General features: G+C 39.8%; 1 protein-coding gene across 1 annotated transcript in view; it reads right to left on the bottom strand.

Annotated features, from left to right (window-relative positions):
* Positions 1–7830: 7830 nt before the first annotated feature.
* NHLRC3 (NHL repeat containing 3) overlaps positions 7831–13999 on the bottom strand; it is a 10866-nt gene continuing 4697 nt past the window's right edge. Inside the window, 3 exon segments of the mRNA XM_042868544.1 lie at positions 7831–10608; positions 11409–11521; positions 13022–13113. Of these exon segments, the coding sequence (XP_042724478.1) occupies positions 10380–10608; positions 11409–11521; positions 13022–13113 (434 nt within the window). The 3' untranslated portion in view covers positions 7831–10379.

Raw genomic sequence — 13999 nt, 5'->3', positions numbered from 1 at the left:
CTCGAGTATTGTGTTCAGTTTTGGGCCCCTCACTACAGGAAAGATGTTGAGATCCTGGAGCGTGTTCAGAGAAGGGCAATAAAACTGGTGAGGGGTCTGGAGCACAGACCTTATGAGGAGCGGCTGAGGGAGCTGGGATTGTTTAGTCTGGAGAAGAGGAGGCTCAGGGGAGACCTCATTGCACTCTACAACTTCCTGAAAGGAGGCTGTGGTGAAGAGGGATTTGGCCTCTTCTCCCAGGCAACGAGCAGGACACGGGGCAATGGCCGCAAGTTGTACCAGAGGAGGTTCAGGTTGGACATAAGGAAGAACTTCTTCTCTCAGAGAGTGGTCAGGCACTGGAATGGCTGCCCAGGGAGGTGGTGGAGTCACCGTCCCTGGCAGTGTTCAAGACGCGTCTGGATGACGTGCTGCGCGATATGGTTTAGTACTAGTGGTGGCAATTGTGATGAGGAGATGGTTGGACTGGATGATCTTATAGGTCGTTTCCAACCTTGTGATTCTTGTGATTCTTGTGATTCTTGTGATTCTTGTGATTCTTGTGTGGTGGACCCACCATCCCTGGAGGTGTTCAAAAACTATGGAGATGTGTCCCTGAGAGACAAGGTTAGTGGGTACTATGGGGATGGGCTCGTGATTGGACTGGATGATCTTAGAGATCTCTTCCAAGCTTACTGATTCTGTGATTCTATGATCCTATATACATATGAGCGTGCATGTTTAGGAGGTACAATACATATAATCTGAAAATTCTTCCACAACTTCCATTTCTTGAGCAAGTCAAGATTTGCTGAGGAAGGTGATAGATGTAGTTTATATACCGAGTGAGATAGTTGTAAAAATAAATTACATATGGATTTTTACACCCAAAACTTATCTACCATTTTCAACAACAACTGAGCTACTAAAGGATATTATTTTTCCTTGCAAATATTGCCATCGTTGTGTCTGCAGACCATTATGGTTTTTGCAGCAGTAGCATGATTGCTTCCTCTGTTGGAGGATGAGCATGGTGCTCAGAGAGACTGAAGGGCCCTCAGGTTTGATTCAGAGTAGGAGGGAAGTAGGAAAAAGCAGGTGTGATGCCCAAGACCTTACATGACTGCTCCATAGGACTGCAGGGGCTTCAAAGCTGGCAGTGTCCCTCACAGAGCCTGGTAGCTGGTTCTGCTTTGAAGGTGGAGCTCTAATACTGACAGCAAATCTGCCTTTTCAGGTAAGCTGCAATTTTCTTTGCACTGTTTGGTTAAAAAAAAGAGTTTTTAAAAAATAAGCCATTCCAGCACTGCCAGGTTCTCCTGACTTACAACCCGTCCTCTTCCCCATGCACTACTCGGGAGTTGCATGCAAGTTGCATCACTAAAACTGGGTTTGTCAAGTCAGAGAGCCTCTGGAGCAGCACAGCATCTACAAGCATCTGTACAGCATCTATATTTGTCATCAAGTGCAGCGGTATGGCTCAGACCATAAAGAGCCACAGAATCATTCAGGTAAGACCACTAAGGATGATCTGTGATCTGTGTTTCTTCCTGACTCAGTTGTCCTTGAGAAAGAAGAAAATTTGCACCAATGGCATTGGGCAGAATGAAGATCAAAAGCTGTCTGCTAGGCCAGGCATCTCCTCAAGAATATAGGCCATCAATTTTAAACTAATTCAAAGATGGCATTTTAAAAGTTATCCCAAAGATTTTTAATTCCTCCAGCTCGTTATCTGTCTTATGGGCGATCCAAATTTTCTATCTCCTAGTTCTGTCTTGTAGCATCATCCATCACAAAGACCTGTCAAGGCAAGAGCCTGGAGGCACTTCACAGCAACCCTCAGGTACAGTATAATCTCCCACTCTTAAATTACCCAGAGTTTCCATTCCTTAAAAGCTCTGAAATTGGTCTGGGCATCAAGTAAGATATTGCAAGCCTTACATGGCTTATTACAGAGCTAGTGTAGAACACGGCAGATAGAATCCCTGCTCCCTCCTCCTCCTGACTTCCAGGTGTCATTCTTAATTAATGGCTTGTTTCTACTGTGAGATTTATGCAGTGCTGAATAACTTTCCCCTCAGATGATGATATCATACAATCATTAAGGTTGGAAAAGACTATTAGGATCATTTAGTCCAACTTTCAGCCCATCCCCACCATGCCCATTAACCGTGCCCCTCGGTACCATATCTACACATTTCTTGTACATCTCCAGGACTCCACACCTCCTTGAGCAGCCTGTTCCAATAGCTCACCAATCTTCCTCCCCTTCTTATTTACAGCATCTCTGTAGAGTTAAATAAGGGTATTTGCTTGCAGAGCCATCCACAACTATGAATGCTATACGTGGACCATACAAGAAGACCACATTTGGTATCTAAGAATACTGCTACCTTACTTTCTAGCTGTTGGTTCCCATTACACCACTGCAGATGAGAACGAACCAGAACAACCATCATCATTGTATCTTGGTTAGAAATGGTTTGAAAGGCTGAAGGAGAGCATCTTCATTTTACTTTACAGAATTTTCAAGTGCTCCAGTCTTTGAACAGAAATTTTGAACAGAAAAGGCTTTTGCTATCTCACCTCACTGTCAGACCATAAAAACTTATGATTTTTTGCAGTTGTATTACCTGGCACGGCAACATAGTGCTTTTCCACTTCAGGATGGTGGGCAGGCAGCCAGGGCATGAACTTTGTGCAAAACATCAAAGTTGATCACCCTCAAGTAAGAACTCCAATCAGTTTTGCCAGAACTCTTCATTAAAAATAGTGATTAGGAAGCCTCAATATGAGAGTTTATGACAGGAGCAACATATTTGCACTCTACAACTTTTTGAAGGGAGGTTGAGACGAGGAGGGGTTTGGCCTCTTCTCCCAGGCAATGAATAGAACCCGTGGAAATGGCCGCAAGTTGTACCAGAGGAGGTTTAGGTTGGACATGAGGAAGAACTTTTTCTCTCAGAGAGTGATCAGGCACTGGAATGGCTGCCCAGGGAGGTGGTGGAGTCGACGTCCCTGGCAGTGTTCAAGAGGCGTCTGGATGAGGAGCTGCGAGAGATGGTTTAGTAGCTTGTGGTAGCAATTGTAATGAGAAGACAGTTGGACTAGATGATCTAACAGGTTGTTTCCAACCTTGTGATTCTATGAATTGATGATTCTATGATATTGTCAGCCAATTTTTCAGTAAGGCCAAGGAACCAGTTTGGGACTGCATGTTCTATTCAAAAATTGCCTTCAATCCCAAAACCTCAGGATACTTGCACTCTCATCCTTTCAAGCTGGCACGTCCTCCTGCATAGGACATCACATCTTTTCAGCTGTCGTTATATTCCACCCCACCTCTGAATACTGGTGAACTGCACATCCTTGCAATTGAGAAACAAAACGAGTTCATAGCAGGAACTGTGGGGAAGAAGGCATGTCCATGCAGTGCCTTGAACGAAATTCTAATGATACCAAACACAGTAGGTGCGTACAGTCAAGGATCTTTAAGAAACTTTTCTTCTCTGTAAGAGAAGACTCTGAAAGAGCCACAGATATCTGCAGTACTCAAAATGAGCACACACCAGGAATTCACATCATTACGTTACAATGCTTTATGTTTGCTCATCTGTTACTTTCCATGTAATTTCCATCACTCTCTTTGTCTTTTGACTTCTGCTGAGGAAGTGTTTCCATAGAACCTTTTTTTGTGAGCCTGCAAACATCTCCTAAATGGGAATATGCATAGGGAATATGTATATCAAATCTATCATAGTATATAGAAAATTAGACTTTTAAAACTATTATTTACCAATTGTACCAGATGTCATGCTTATCAATGTTATATTTCACATGCCATTTTATTGCCTTGTCAATTCAATCTCATTATATACTCCTGCAGCTCTTTGCAGCTTTTGTTTTTACTAGCTTGGCTGTGGCTTGGTTGTGTCGGTAAGTTCTGTCCCCAAATTCTCAAGTCTACTTCCAAAACATTTATCAGTATATTGAGTAGCACAGAAGTAGTTTTCAATATACTTCCTTCTTAATCTTTTAATTCTGCATTATTTCCTATTTCACACAATTTCTTTATGGGCACAGGGTGAAGCGCAGCTGAAAGCCTTTTGAAAATTCAGGCAGATTGTGTTAGTAAGATCATCCTGACATGGACACTCAGAGATTCTTCTAAAGACGTGTAACAGATCTGCAGACTATGTCATTTCTTTTTGAAAAGTCGAGTGACTTACTGTCCTTCTGTACCCAATATGTATTTTATTATGCATTTTGTCAGTTGGCAGGTTCTGTTGGTTCTCTCAAGAATCCTCACACAAGTGTGTTGGGGCTTGTTTTTCCTCATTCCTCAAACTGTATTTGCCATGTTTTCTTTCCAGTGGTACTAAGGCAATCCAAAGCAAAATTAAGTATTTCGTAAATCCACTGAAAACGCTGAATGGCCTTAATGAAATGAACACCTGCTAGCAATTTATCAGTTTGTTTTAAAAAGCCATTTATTAATACTTCAGTTTCAGCCAGATCCTTTGATAAGGACTGTGTCAAACTATGCTACTGAGTACAAATTTTTCCAATGTCTTTAACAGCAATATCAGATAAAAACATAGTATATATTCCAGTTTATTCTTAGTGCAGGGTTCCCTACACTTTGTCTACTAGTCATCCTAACCTCCTGACAACCAGCAGTAGAGTGCTGAGAGCTAAGAACAGAAATTCAGGCCATATCAAAGCATGGCCTGTACAACACACAGAAGTTATATTCAGTGCTGGCAGTTCACAGAATCACAGCACCATAGAATGGCCTGGGTTGAAAACATGATCATCTAGTTTCAACCCCCTGCTATGTGCAGGGTCGCCAACCACCAGACCAGGCTGCCCAGAGCCACATCCAGCCTGGCCTTGAATGCCTCCAGGGATGGGGCATCCACAGCCTCCTTGGGCAACCTGTTCCAGTGCGTCACCACCCTCTGTGTGAAGAACTTCCTCCTAAAGTTCTAATATCCAGACCTCCCATCAAGTGATAGAAAGCCTTTGGATTTGTTGGTTTTCAATGAAAAATACAATGAATTTATTATTATTATTTTATACTTTTTTTTTTTTTTTTTTTTTTTTTTAATTAAAGCCTTACTAGTTTTCCCACTACACAGCAAATGTTCTGATCAGTGCAATTTACAGAAGGAGTAGAGCAAAAGATGACTCAGTCATCATATATAAATGATTCCATGTAGGATAAGTAAAATACTTTATTACATGGACACCTTCCTGTGCAACTTACTCTAGTTGCGTTAGCACCCTGCATTAGCAGGGGGTTGGACTAAGTGACCTCCAGAGTCCCTTCTAAACCCTGTGATTCTGTGATCTCTCCAAGCTAGCTGAAAGTTGAAAACATGAGGTTGAAGCCAAGCAAATCTAGACTGTGAAGCCTTCCTAACTTTTAATAATGTTTATTGACCACAGCGAAGAATTAAAACACAGAGACTTCAGTTACTAAAGTTAGATTTCTTAGCTCTTGTTTGTAAGATATCACATCATAACTCAGAACTAAGTAGGCTTATTTCTGATGTAACTGGCAACGTTACTTTATCTCTGTTTTGCACATCCAGTTACATGATCATCTTAAGTTTTCTCAGCCTCTGAACATGCTCTTATAGACAAAGTGCATCAATTCATATCTCATATGTATCAGTGTTACACTGGCTCTAACACAGTAATAAATCATCCTGCATGCATAAATTAATATGCTCCTACCTCCAAATTTCCTATAAACAACAGAACTTTGATGCTCAATAAACCCTGAAAAGTTCATAATATATGGAAACATTAACCTCATAGGAAGTCTGTGTTGTAACTTTTTGATGCTAACCACTGGCAAACACAGTTTTTGCAGATGCAAATACAAAAATGTAGAATAAAACAATAATACAAAATCATAGCAGGGTTTTAGACAAAGGCTGAGAAAGGAGGGGCAGAATTAAATTGGTGAGTCAGCTCTAGGAAGCTTAGCTCTAATCTCACCTGGGGTCATGTCTGCAGGGAAATATACTGGCATTTCTCTCTCAGTATAATTATGCTGCTACAGTTACACTATTATAAATTATTACGTTTCTGAAACAGTGCATCAGGAGTAATTCCATCGAACCTAACAGCATAAGGAATAATCAATTCACCATACAACATAGTCTCTGGACACTCTTTTTCTAAGGAAAATAATGGAAATAAATATGAGATGGACATAAATCCCGTATTAATAAGCCAGAATGACTAATACAATTATCTGCTTATGTTTAAAGCAGTCTGTTTTGAAAAGGAAAGGAAATCTGCCATAATTCATCATGTCTCTTGACTTACTCCAAATGTTTAGGATTTATCAGCTGTTTACGTTTGCTAGGACAGGGTTAAGCTGAGTATACCAAACATCAGCAGAGGTCTGGTGCCCCCTTACGTTTTATTTAAGCAACTTCTGTGATAGGAAAACATCTCGCTCAGAGATCACTTGTGAGGGCTTCTCATGTTACAAATCGTGGACAAAGGATGTGTTGATTTAGCTAACTGCTTACTGCTTCGGAAAGGTTAATAACCACTTTCAGGCAGTGAACTTAAAGTAATAAGGAGACCCACATACATCCCTATGAACCTTCCAGCTCTTACTGAGATAATTTAGCCTCACTGAACTGATCATGCGTGGCAAAAAGTTGATCCAGGCTTCTTCTGTTTTGACCAGACAGATAAGGCTAAATCAATTGCTGACTGGACAGGAAAAAAAAAAAAAAAAGTCTGGTTGGCATCACTGAGAAAAATTATGATTAACAATATTAACAGATGTTAGAATCTCAGAAGGAACAAAGATCAGTCTGCCTAATCTTACCTTCTGGGAACGTCATCCCGGTAACAATTCAGGTACTTACCCTAACTGTAGGGAAGTTTTAAAAACAAACAAACAGACAAACAAAAAGTTCCCAAAGTTCAAACCACCAAAACACAGTTTATTCCCCATTTCCTTTATTTTGATACAACAGTGCTATTTTCCTCACACTTAAAAATTGCCATCTTTCAACTAAAACTAGATTTTCCAGGGTTTTAGCAGTTATTTTATATTTTCTTCTTTGCCTAGGTAACACCGTAGTATGTTATTTTAATTCTTGTGCAAGTATTTCTATCCTCCTTGTTCTTCTAAAGCTAAATAGATTGCTCCATAAGTCTTCTCAGGAAATAAAACCTGATTTTATATTATCATAGAATCATAGAATGGTCTGGGTCGAAAAGGACCACAATGCTCATCCAGTTTCAACCCCCTGCTGTGTGCAGGGTCACCAACCAGCAGACCAGGCTGCCCAGAGCCACATCCAGCCTGGCCTTGAATGCCTCCAGGGATGGGGCATCCACAACCTCCTTGGGCAACCTGTTCCAGTGCAGCACTGCTGAATTTAATTAGAATGTTGATTAATAATATTAACATTCAGTAGTAACAATATTAGTATTATTTTCCCTTATAGAATAAAAAGAGTATGCAATAAATTTTTTTTCTAAATGCTTTGCACTTGTGTAAGTCACCATCCTGCTTTGCTAATTACTCAAATGAAAACATCTGGGGGACATTTGTGTGCTTTTTGTTTTTTTTAAATACAGGAGTGAGAGCATGAAAAAAGTGGCCTGCTAAAATAGTAATGTATAAAGTAACAAGTAATGTATAAAGTAATGTATAACGACAACATGAAATTTTAGATTCCATTTTAGTAAGGTATCTAATTATTTCTGATATCAACATTCAAGTGTTTTGGATTCCATATTTAGTGGAGTCGAGTAATGCACTGCAACAAAAACACATTGACATTAATAAACAAATAAAGAGCCAAAATATTTCACAATGGTAAATTCACAATTTATTTTACCAAATCATCCTATTACACAATTTTTCAGAGATCAGTTTTAAGATGATACATAAGAAGACCCTCACAGAATAAGAAAGTGCATATATCATTTTTGCAGTTTGGCCACAGACACAAAAGTGAAAAAGGAGTCTGAGGATCTCATGCTATTTACATCCCTTATCACACATACCCAATCCTGGAATGAAAGGCTTATTTTGGCACCATGGCCCATCTCAGTAAATTCAAACAAAATAGGATGAATATTCCCCTTTTCTAGGTGCTGCAAAAGCCCTCTTAAAAACATCCACACAGCAAACTGAAATGTGCATAACTAACTTGTTTGCCAACATCCAGAAGTGCACTACACTCCTCCACAGAACACAGAAGAGTGTTTCCAGAAAGCTTAGTTTTGCTTCAAATGGAACAAAGAGAAAATAAATAAGGATGAGAAAGAATCAACGTGCTTGGACCCCTTATAGCATCAAGATATGCTCAAATATAGTTAATTATATTAATATTTTTAAAGGTAATGTCACCTTCTGTAGGTGAGAAATAGCTAGATTGCACAAAGAGCAGAAATCCCTGAGCTAGTGGTGACCTAGTTAGAAAATCCACACAACACACGTCAAAGCTATGTGGCCCTATCTGCTGAGGTCAAGAGGAAGAACTGCTACCTTTTCAGCTAATAAACACTGCTTATTAGCTGAAATTCAATACCATGCAAATGATGGATCACATTTGCTGAAGTCCCAGTTTCAGGGCTGGCACGTGCACAGACAGGTTAGATCTGCCTTTATTATTGCTGATCCAGCCAGCAGCAAAGCATTTATATCACAGAATCATAGAATGGCTTGGGTTGGAAGGAACCTTAAAGAGCATCTTGTTCCAAGCCCCCTACTGTGGGCAGGGATGCCCATGTAGTGCATTAATCCCAAATAGTGCTGAACACAAGGCATCAGGTTCACAACTGAATTGCTTCAAAAAGAAAGTGTATGAATCTGGCTTTTCTGGACAACTTCCCCATCTGCTCACCCAGAAATGTTGAGATCTTAGATTGAAGCCTGCCAAATTAAGATGCATTTGCTTTAAATGACATTCATTAACATGGATACCTTCAGAATTAATACATTTCCCTTATTCTTTCCCAAGGAAGTAGAAAAAAGAATCACTTTTATTAGTTTAGCATTAAATTAGTCCCACACATTCTACTGTGTGGAAACAGGAGAAATCCTCCCAGATATTGTGAAAACCTAGTAGATAAACATGGAATGTGTGACCATGGCTTTACAGAAGTACTGGGTGACTCACTCTAGGGCTGTGAAAGCCCTATTTTACCAATTCCATTCTTGTACTCACCTCCCTCTGCGCTGTAAAGTGAACTAACAGAAAATCTCATAGCAGCATGGAAAGAAAACAGAACCACTCTGGACTGCGAAGGGAAAGAGATGCACTACACTGGTGCTCCTATTCAGAAAAGTAAGTTTTTCTTCAGAACAGAGTTTGGAGACATCTGTTAAGAAGTCCTTCAAAAGGAAGAAAATCTAGACATTAATGGAGTTGTCTCTTTGGGGCAGTGAAAGTCTAAGTGCAGAATATAAAATGGTGAAGAAAAATATCCCAAATCAAAACAACTGCTAACTGACTGAGCTTCAATAACATTGGGTGGGAATCATGTCTCCAAGGCCCCAAATGCTTTTTAAGAGTTTCCTAGCAAACTCTGATTTCTTTACCATGAGCAACTTAAATGAGTTGAACTCCAATATGTTCCACTGTGAAATCTCACTGAACAGAAAACTCATCCTGATAATAAATCAAATTAGATTAAGAACAGACATAGTTAAGAATTAGTATGTGGCTGCTGTGCATATACTTTTAATTTAGTTTGACATGCCTGATGTCATTTTAACTGTAGCCTATTACAGGCTTGACTGCTTCAGCTGAAAGTGAAAACTTTCATTTCACTGCAGATATTATTAGCTATCCAAGGCAGATCCCAGTGTCAGCACTGACACCAGCATCCAGCAGCATCTCTCAACACCATAATGCATCCCTGTATTCAGAGCTGGGCAGTTTCAGCACGAAGACAAAAAAAAAAAAAAACATCCAAAAACAACCCAACAACTAAAGAAATGTTATAATGAGGTGTTTGACTAGCAGAAAATCAATCATTTATATACTTCCCTCAGATCAGTTCTGGCCTTCATTTAACAACATACACAACAGGCCAAGTATTTGAGCCCCAACATGAAGCTCTGTACACCGATTAATAAATTTTTCAGTGTTTACAAAATTGTATAAAATAAAGACACTTATCTTCCTCTTTCCAGAAACAAAAGGAAAAGCCATCGTTGCATTACTCAAATTAACAGCTCAAGACCAAGTACTTCTCCAGAACTGCAGCAAGAACAAATTCTTCTCCCTAGAGTTCTGAGCACAATGTTCTGTGCTAAGGAAACACAAGCTACAGAAAACTCAAGGAAATGTGATCACAGGTCTTACACGTCATACAGCTTGTGCCACAGTAGTTGTGGGAAACCATCAACTTAAGGGTACAAATCTTTGCACTTGCTGGGCTCCAATTTCTGCGATATAGATTGCTCCACTCTTCACATCTACATCTACAAGGTGTGGCTTGGTTTCATCTGCCAGCTGGATTGTGCTGACTACAGCACAGTCCCCAATTTCGCCAACTGGTGGTGCTGCCAAGATTGCCAAACGGTTGGTATTCAGGTGAGCTACAATCAGATACTTGTAATTGCCAGTAAATCTGTGAAAGAGAGAATGATGCACTACATGACATCTCACATTAACACAACCATGCACTTAAAAACAAACAAAACCTCCACTTAAACACTGAAGTTTTAGAATGCTACAACAGACCTAACGCAGTAAAAGAATTAGCTTGTAAACCTCTTTTTATGTGCTGCTGTTCCCTGAGACAAGTTAAATTACTACTGAAAATTCATTCAAGACAGTCTTTCATAGAATGATTCACAGAATCATAGAATGGCCTGGGTTGAAAAGGACCACACTGATCATCCAGTTTCAACCCCCTGCTATGTGCAGGGTCACCAACCACCAGACCAGGCTGCCCAAAGCCACATCCAGCCTGGCCTTGAGTGCCTCCAGGGATGGGGCATCCACAACCTCCTTGGGCAACCTGTTCCAGTGTGTCACCACCCTCTGAGTGAAAAACTTCCACCTAATATCTAACCTAAGCCTCCCCCGTCTTAGTTTAAGACCATTCCTCCTTGTCCTATCACTATCACCCTTGTAAAGACCCATATTTCCTCCTGTAAAAGGCTGCAACAGCAAAGAAAATACAAGAACTTCAAAATGAAATTCCAATTTCCACACTTTAATCCATATGGCCTGTCATAAAACCAGAATTCTGCTGTCATATCAGGATACATCTGCACACACCTTTGCACACTATCAGGCCCAGCTCCCTATTAGTTAAACTGGTTAACTACCTGTCATCAGACACTAATTATCAACATTATCATTCACAATATATACCTTTTATTTATGTGCTTGCATGGTTCTAGTAGAACTGTTTGGCAATACCTGACAGAATAGGGTCCATCTTCTGAAAAGCAGCTGCTCCAAGCCCCCAGCCATTCCCCTGTCACTTTATCAAAAACCTGGATTCTTCTGTTGTCTCTGTCTGCAACCCAAACCTATTAAGAACAAAAATCATGGTTGTTCACAATTACAACAAATTAAACAGATCAGTTTCTTGCATAAGCAAAGTATCTCGAAGAAAAAAAAGAAGTAGTACCCAGGAAGAACATACCTTCACATTCAAAGCTGAATAAGTAGGTATGACTTCCAAACAAACTCTTCACGTACAGCAATTATTTTTAAAGTACTTTAGCAAAGAAATCAAGGCCCTCTCTTCACTTTTGTAGCTGTGACATGGGTATGCTCAGTGGTAATATATTCACACCTCCAGTGAGGACATATACACACCTATTAAATTCTAGAAACACTGGTCTGTCTCTTGCTAAACATTTGTTTCTCAGCAGTACTATCATGATCCAGACCCACGATGACTGCATCTGTTGACACTATTATGGTTTTAATACTACTACAAATATTGAGCAACTTCAGTACTATGACATTTTCAGCACATTTTTGCCTCCTCAGTTTTGTGGAGCTTATCTCTGTTCACCCTGTGCTGAGTTCACAAACACTGTAAGGTAGCAATACCAATAGCCAGTTCCACTGAAAGCCTCACATTTTCTATTATCATGAACATTTTAGCTGTTGACAACTTGTCTGACAGGTAAATAAGCTTCATCAGTTTTCTGGGACATCATCCACAAGGAAAGAAAAAACAAGTTTACCTGGGATCCTTCATCACTATTTTTAAATGAAATACTGCTACAGCATTCTCAGATTTCTTAGGAATTGACAATGGTTTTCAACCCAAGCTGATGACCAACACCACTTTGGCAATAAGATCTCAGCCCATCATAACTGCTGTCTTTGACTGTATATACTCACTGTTCCTCTGCAACACAAAGCTGCTGTATCTTTTCTCTCTCCCATACCCCCAGTTTTGGCAAATAAGTTAGTTTTATAATCACTTCTTATTCTGGTTCAGACAGCATCTACAGAACCGGCTGAAAACAGTGACTGAAGATGCAGCCAAGTGATCTTATTTTCCCTTAAAAGTATTAAGAACAGCAATGCAAAAACTACATAATGATTTAGATCAGGAAGAAGTAGAATCTTGAATGCCTTGAGGTACATGTAGAAAAGGACAGATGCTCACAACCTAGCCAGAGTCTTACCATTCTCTTAAGCTTATCTGGAATTTCCAAATATGAAACTGGAGTCCCCTGAAGAAGTTTAAGTGCTCGGGCAGTTATCTATTACAGAACAAAATTCTTCTATGCTCCCACAATGGCAGCCTGTTACAAAGTATATAAGGAACATTTCCAACATCCATGCAACAACAAACAGTATCTGGTCAGGACTCTTGCATCAACCCTGAAGACATCCACCTCAGTAGAATCTTCAGTATAAAACTTTGGCTCATGACTGCTATCACGTTGAAAACTGTAAAGCACAGCAGGTCAAGGAAAACAAATATGATTTTTTGCATTGTTCAAATTCAGCTGCCATCAGAGTCATCTACAGGTAAAAAATAAAGTCCTTCTTTTATTCCTTACCCGTCCAAAAGGGTCCACTGTCACACTGTGAGGGATCTTGAATTGGCCAATACCGGTTCCATTTTCTCCACTCAGCCATATCTCTTTATAATCTGAGCAGAAGGCACCACATGAAATAAAAGAAAAAGAAAAAAAAAGAAAAAAAAAAAAAGAAAAAGAAAAAGAAAATAACTTCAGCTTAAAGTCATTCCCTTACAAAGCTATTTAGTCATTTGTAAAAGATGGTATTTCTAAACCTTGATACGTGAAACTAAAAATACTGCAACTAGTGCAGTAACTACTGGATTGCAATTAGTGGTTTCAGCATCAAGGTAACAGAAATGCAGCCACTAATGCACGGGAGCCATAGTCAAGACTCTGTTAAGCACTGTATTAAAAATAAATAAAAACAAACCTCAGTGATGATCACACTTCTTCGTTTACTGAATTCATGTTCTGTATTTGTTACCTGGCAGTTTTGAGTCTATTCCGAGTTTCAATAATTTATCATTTTGCATGTTAAATGTCACCTGGTTGTTTTATGAAGTGGGTGGTGTAGTGCAAAGGAGAAACTGTAACACCTCAATCTTTCCCCAGCTGCAGACAGGCACAGGCTCCCGACTCATCGCCCTAACCAGCACTGATCATCTGCTGGAGAGTATGAGTAAGTTAATTAGAATCACAGAATAAAAGCACCTCCATCTGGCTCAACCTGGCTCTAAAAGTAGAACCGGTCCTGGTAACAAATCAAAACCTGGAATTAGATCAGGTTGGTGATATCAAATTCTCAGTATCTCCACAGGTTGAGAATGCAAAGGTTCTCTGGACAAACTACTCACTGACTGATCACCACCATCATGAATCTTTCTCTCCCAAGATCAAACTGGAATTCCCTCATTTTGCAATTTTTGTTCGTTGCTTCTCATTCTTCATAGAGAACATCCAAGAAACGTGCAAACCCTTCTCTATACCCTCCCATCAGTACCCTGCAGACAGGGA

The sequence above is a fragment of the Lagopus leucura genome, unplaced genomic scaffold, assembly GCF_019238085.1.
Source record: "Lagopus leucura isolate 7727_CA_CO unplaced genomic scaffold, USGS_WTPT01 Super-Scaffold_100001, whole genome shotgun sequence".
Classification (NCBI taxonomy): Eukaryota; Metazoa; Chordata; class Aves; order Galliformes; family Phasianidae; genus Lagopus; species Lagopus leucura.
Note: the sequence above shows the minus strand (reverse complement) of the source record. Positions and strands in the feature narration are given on the sequence as shown.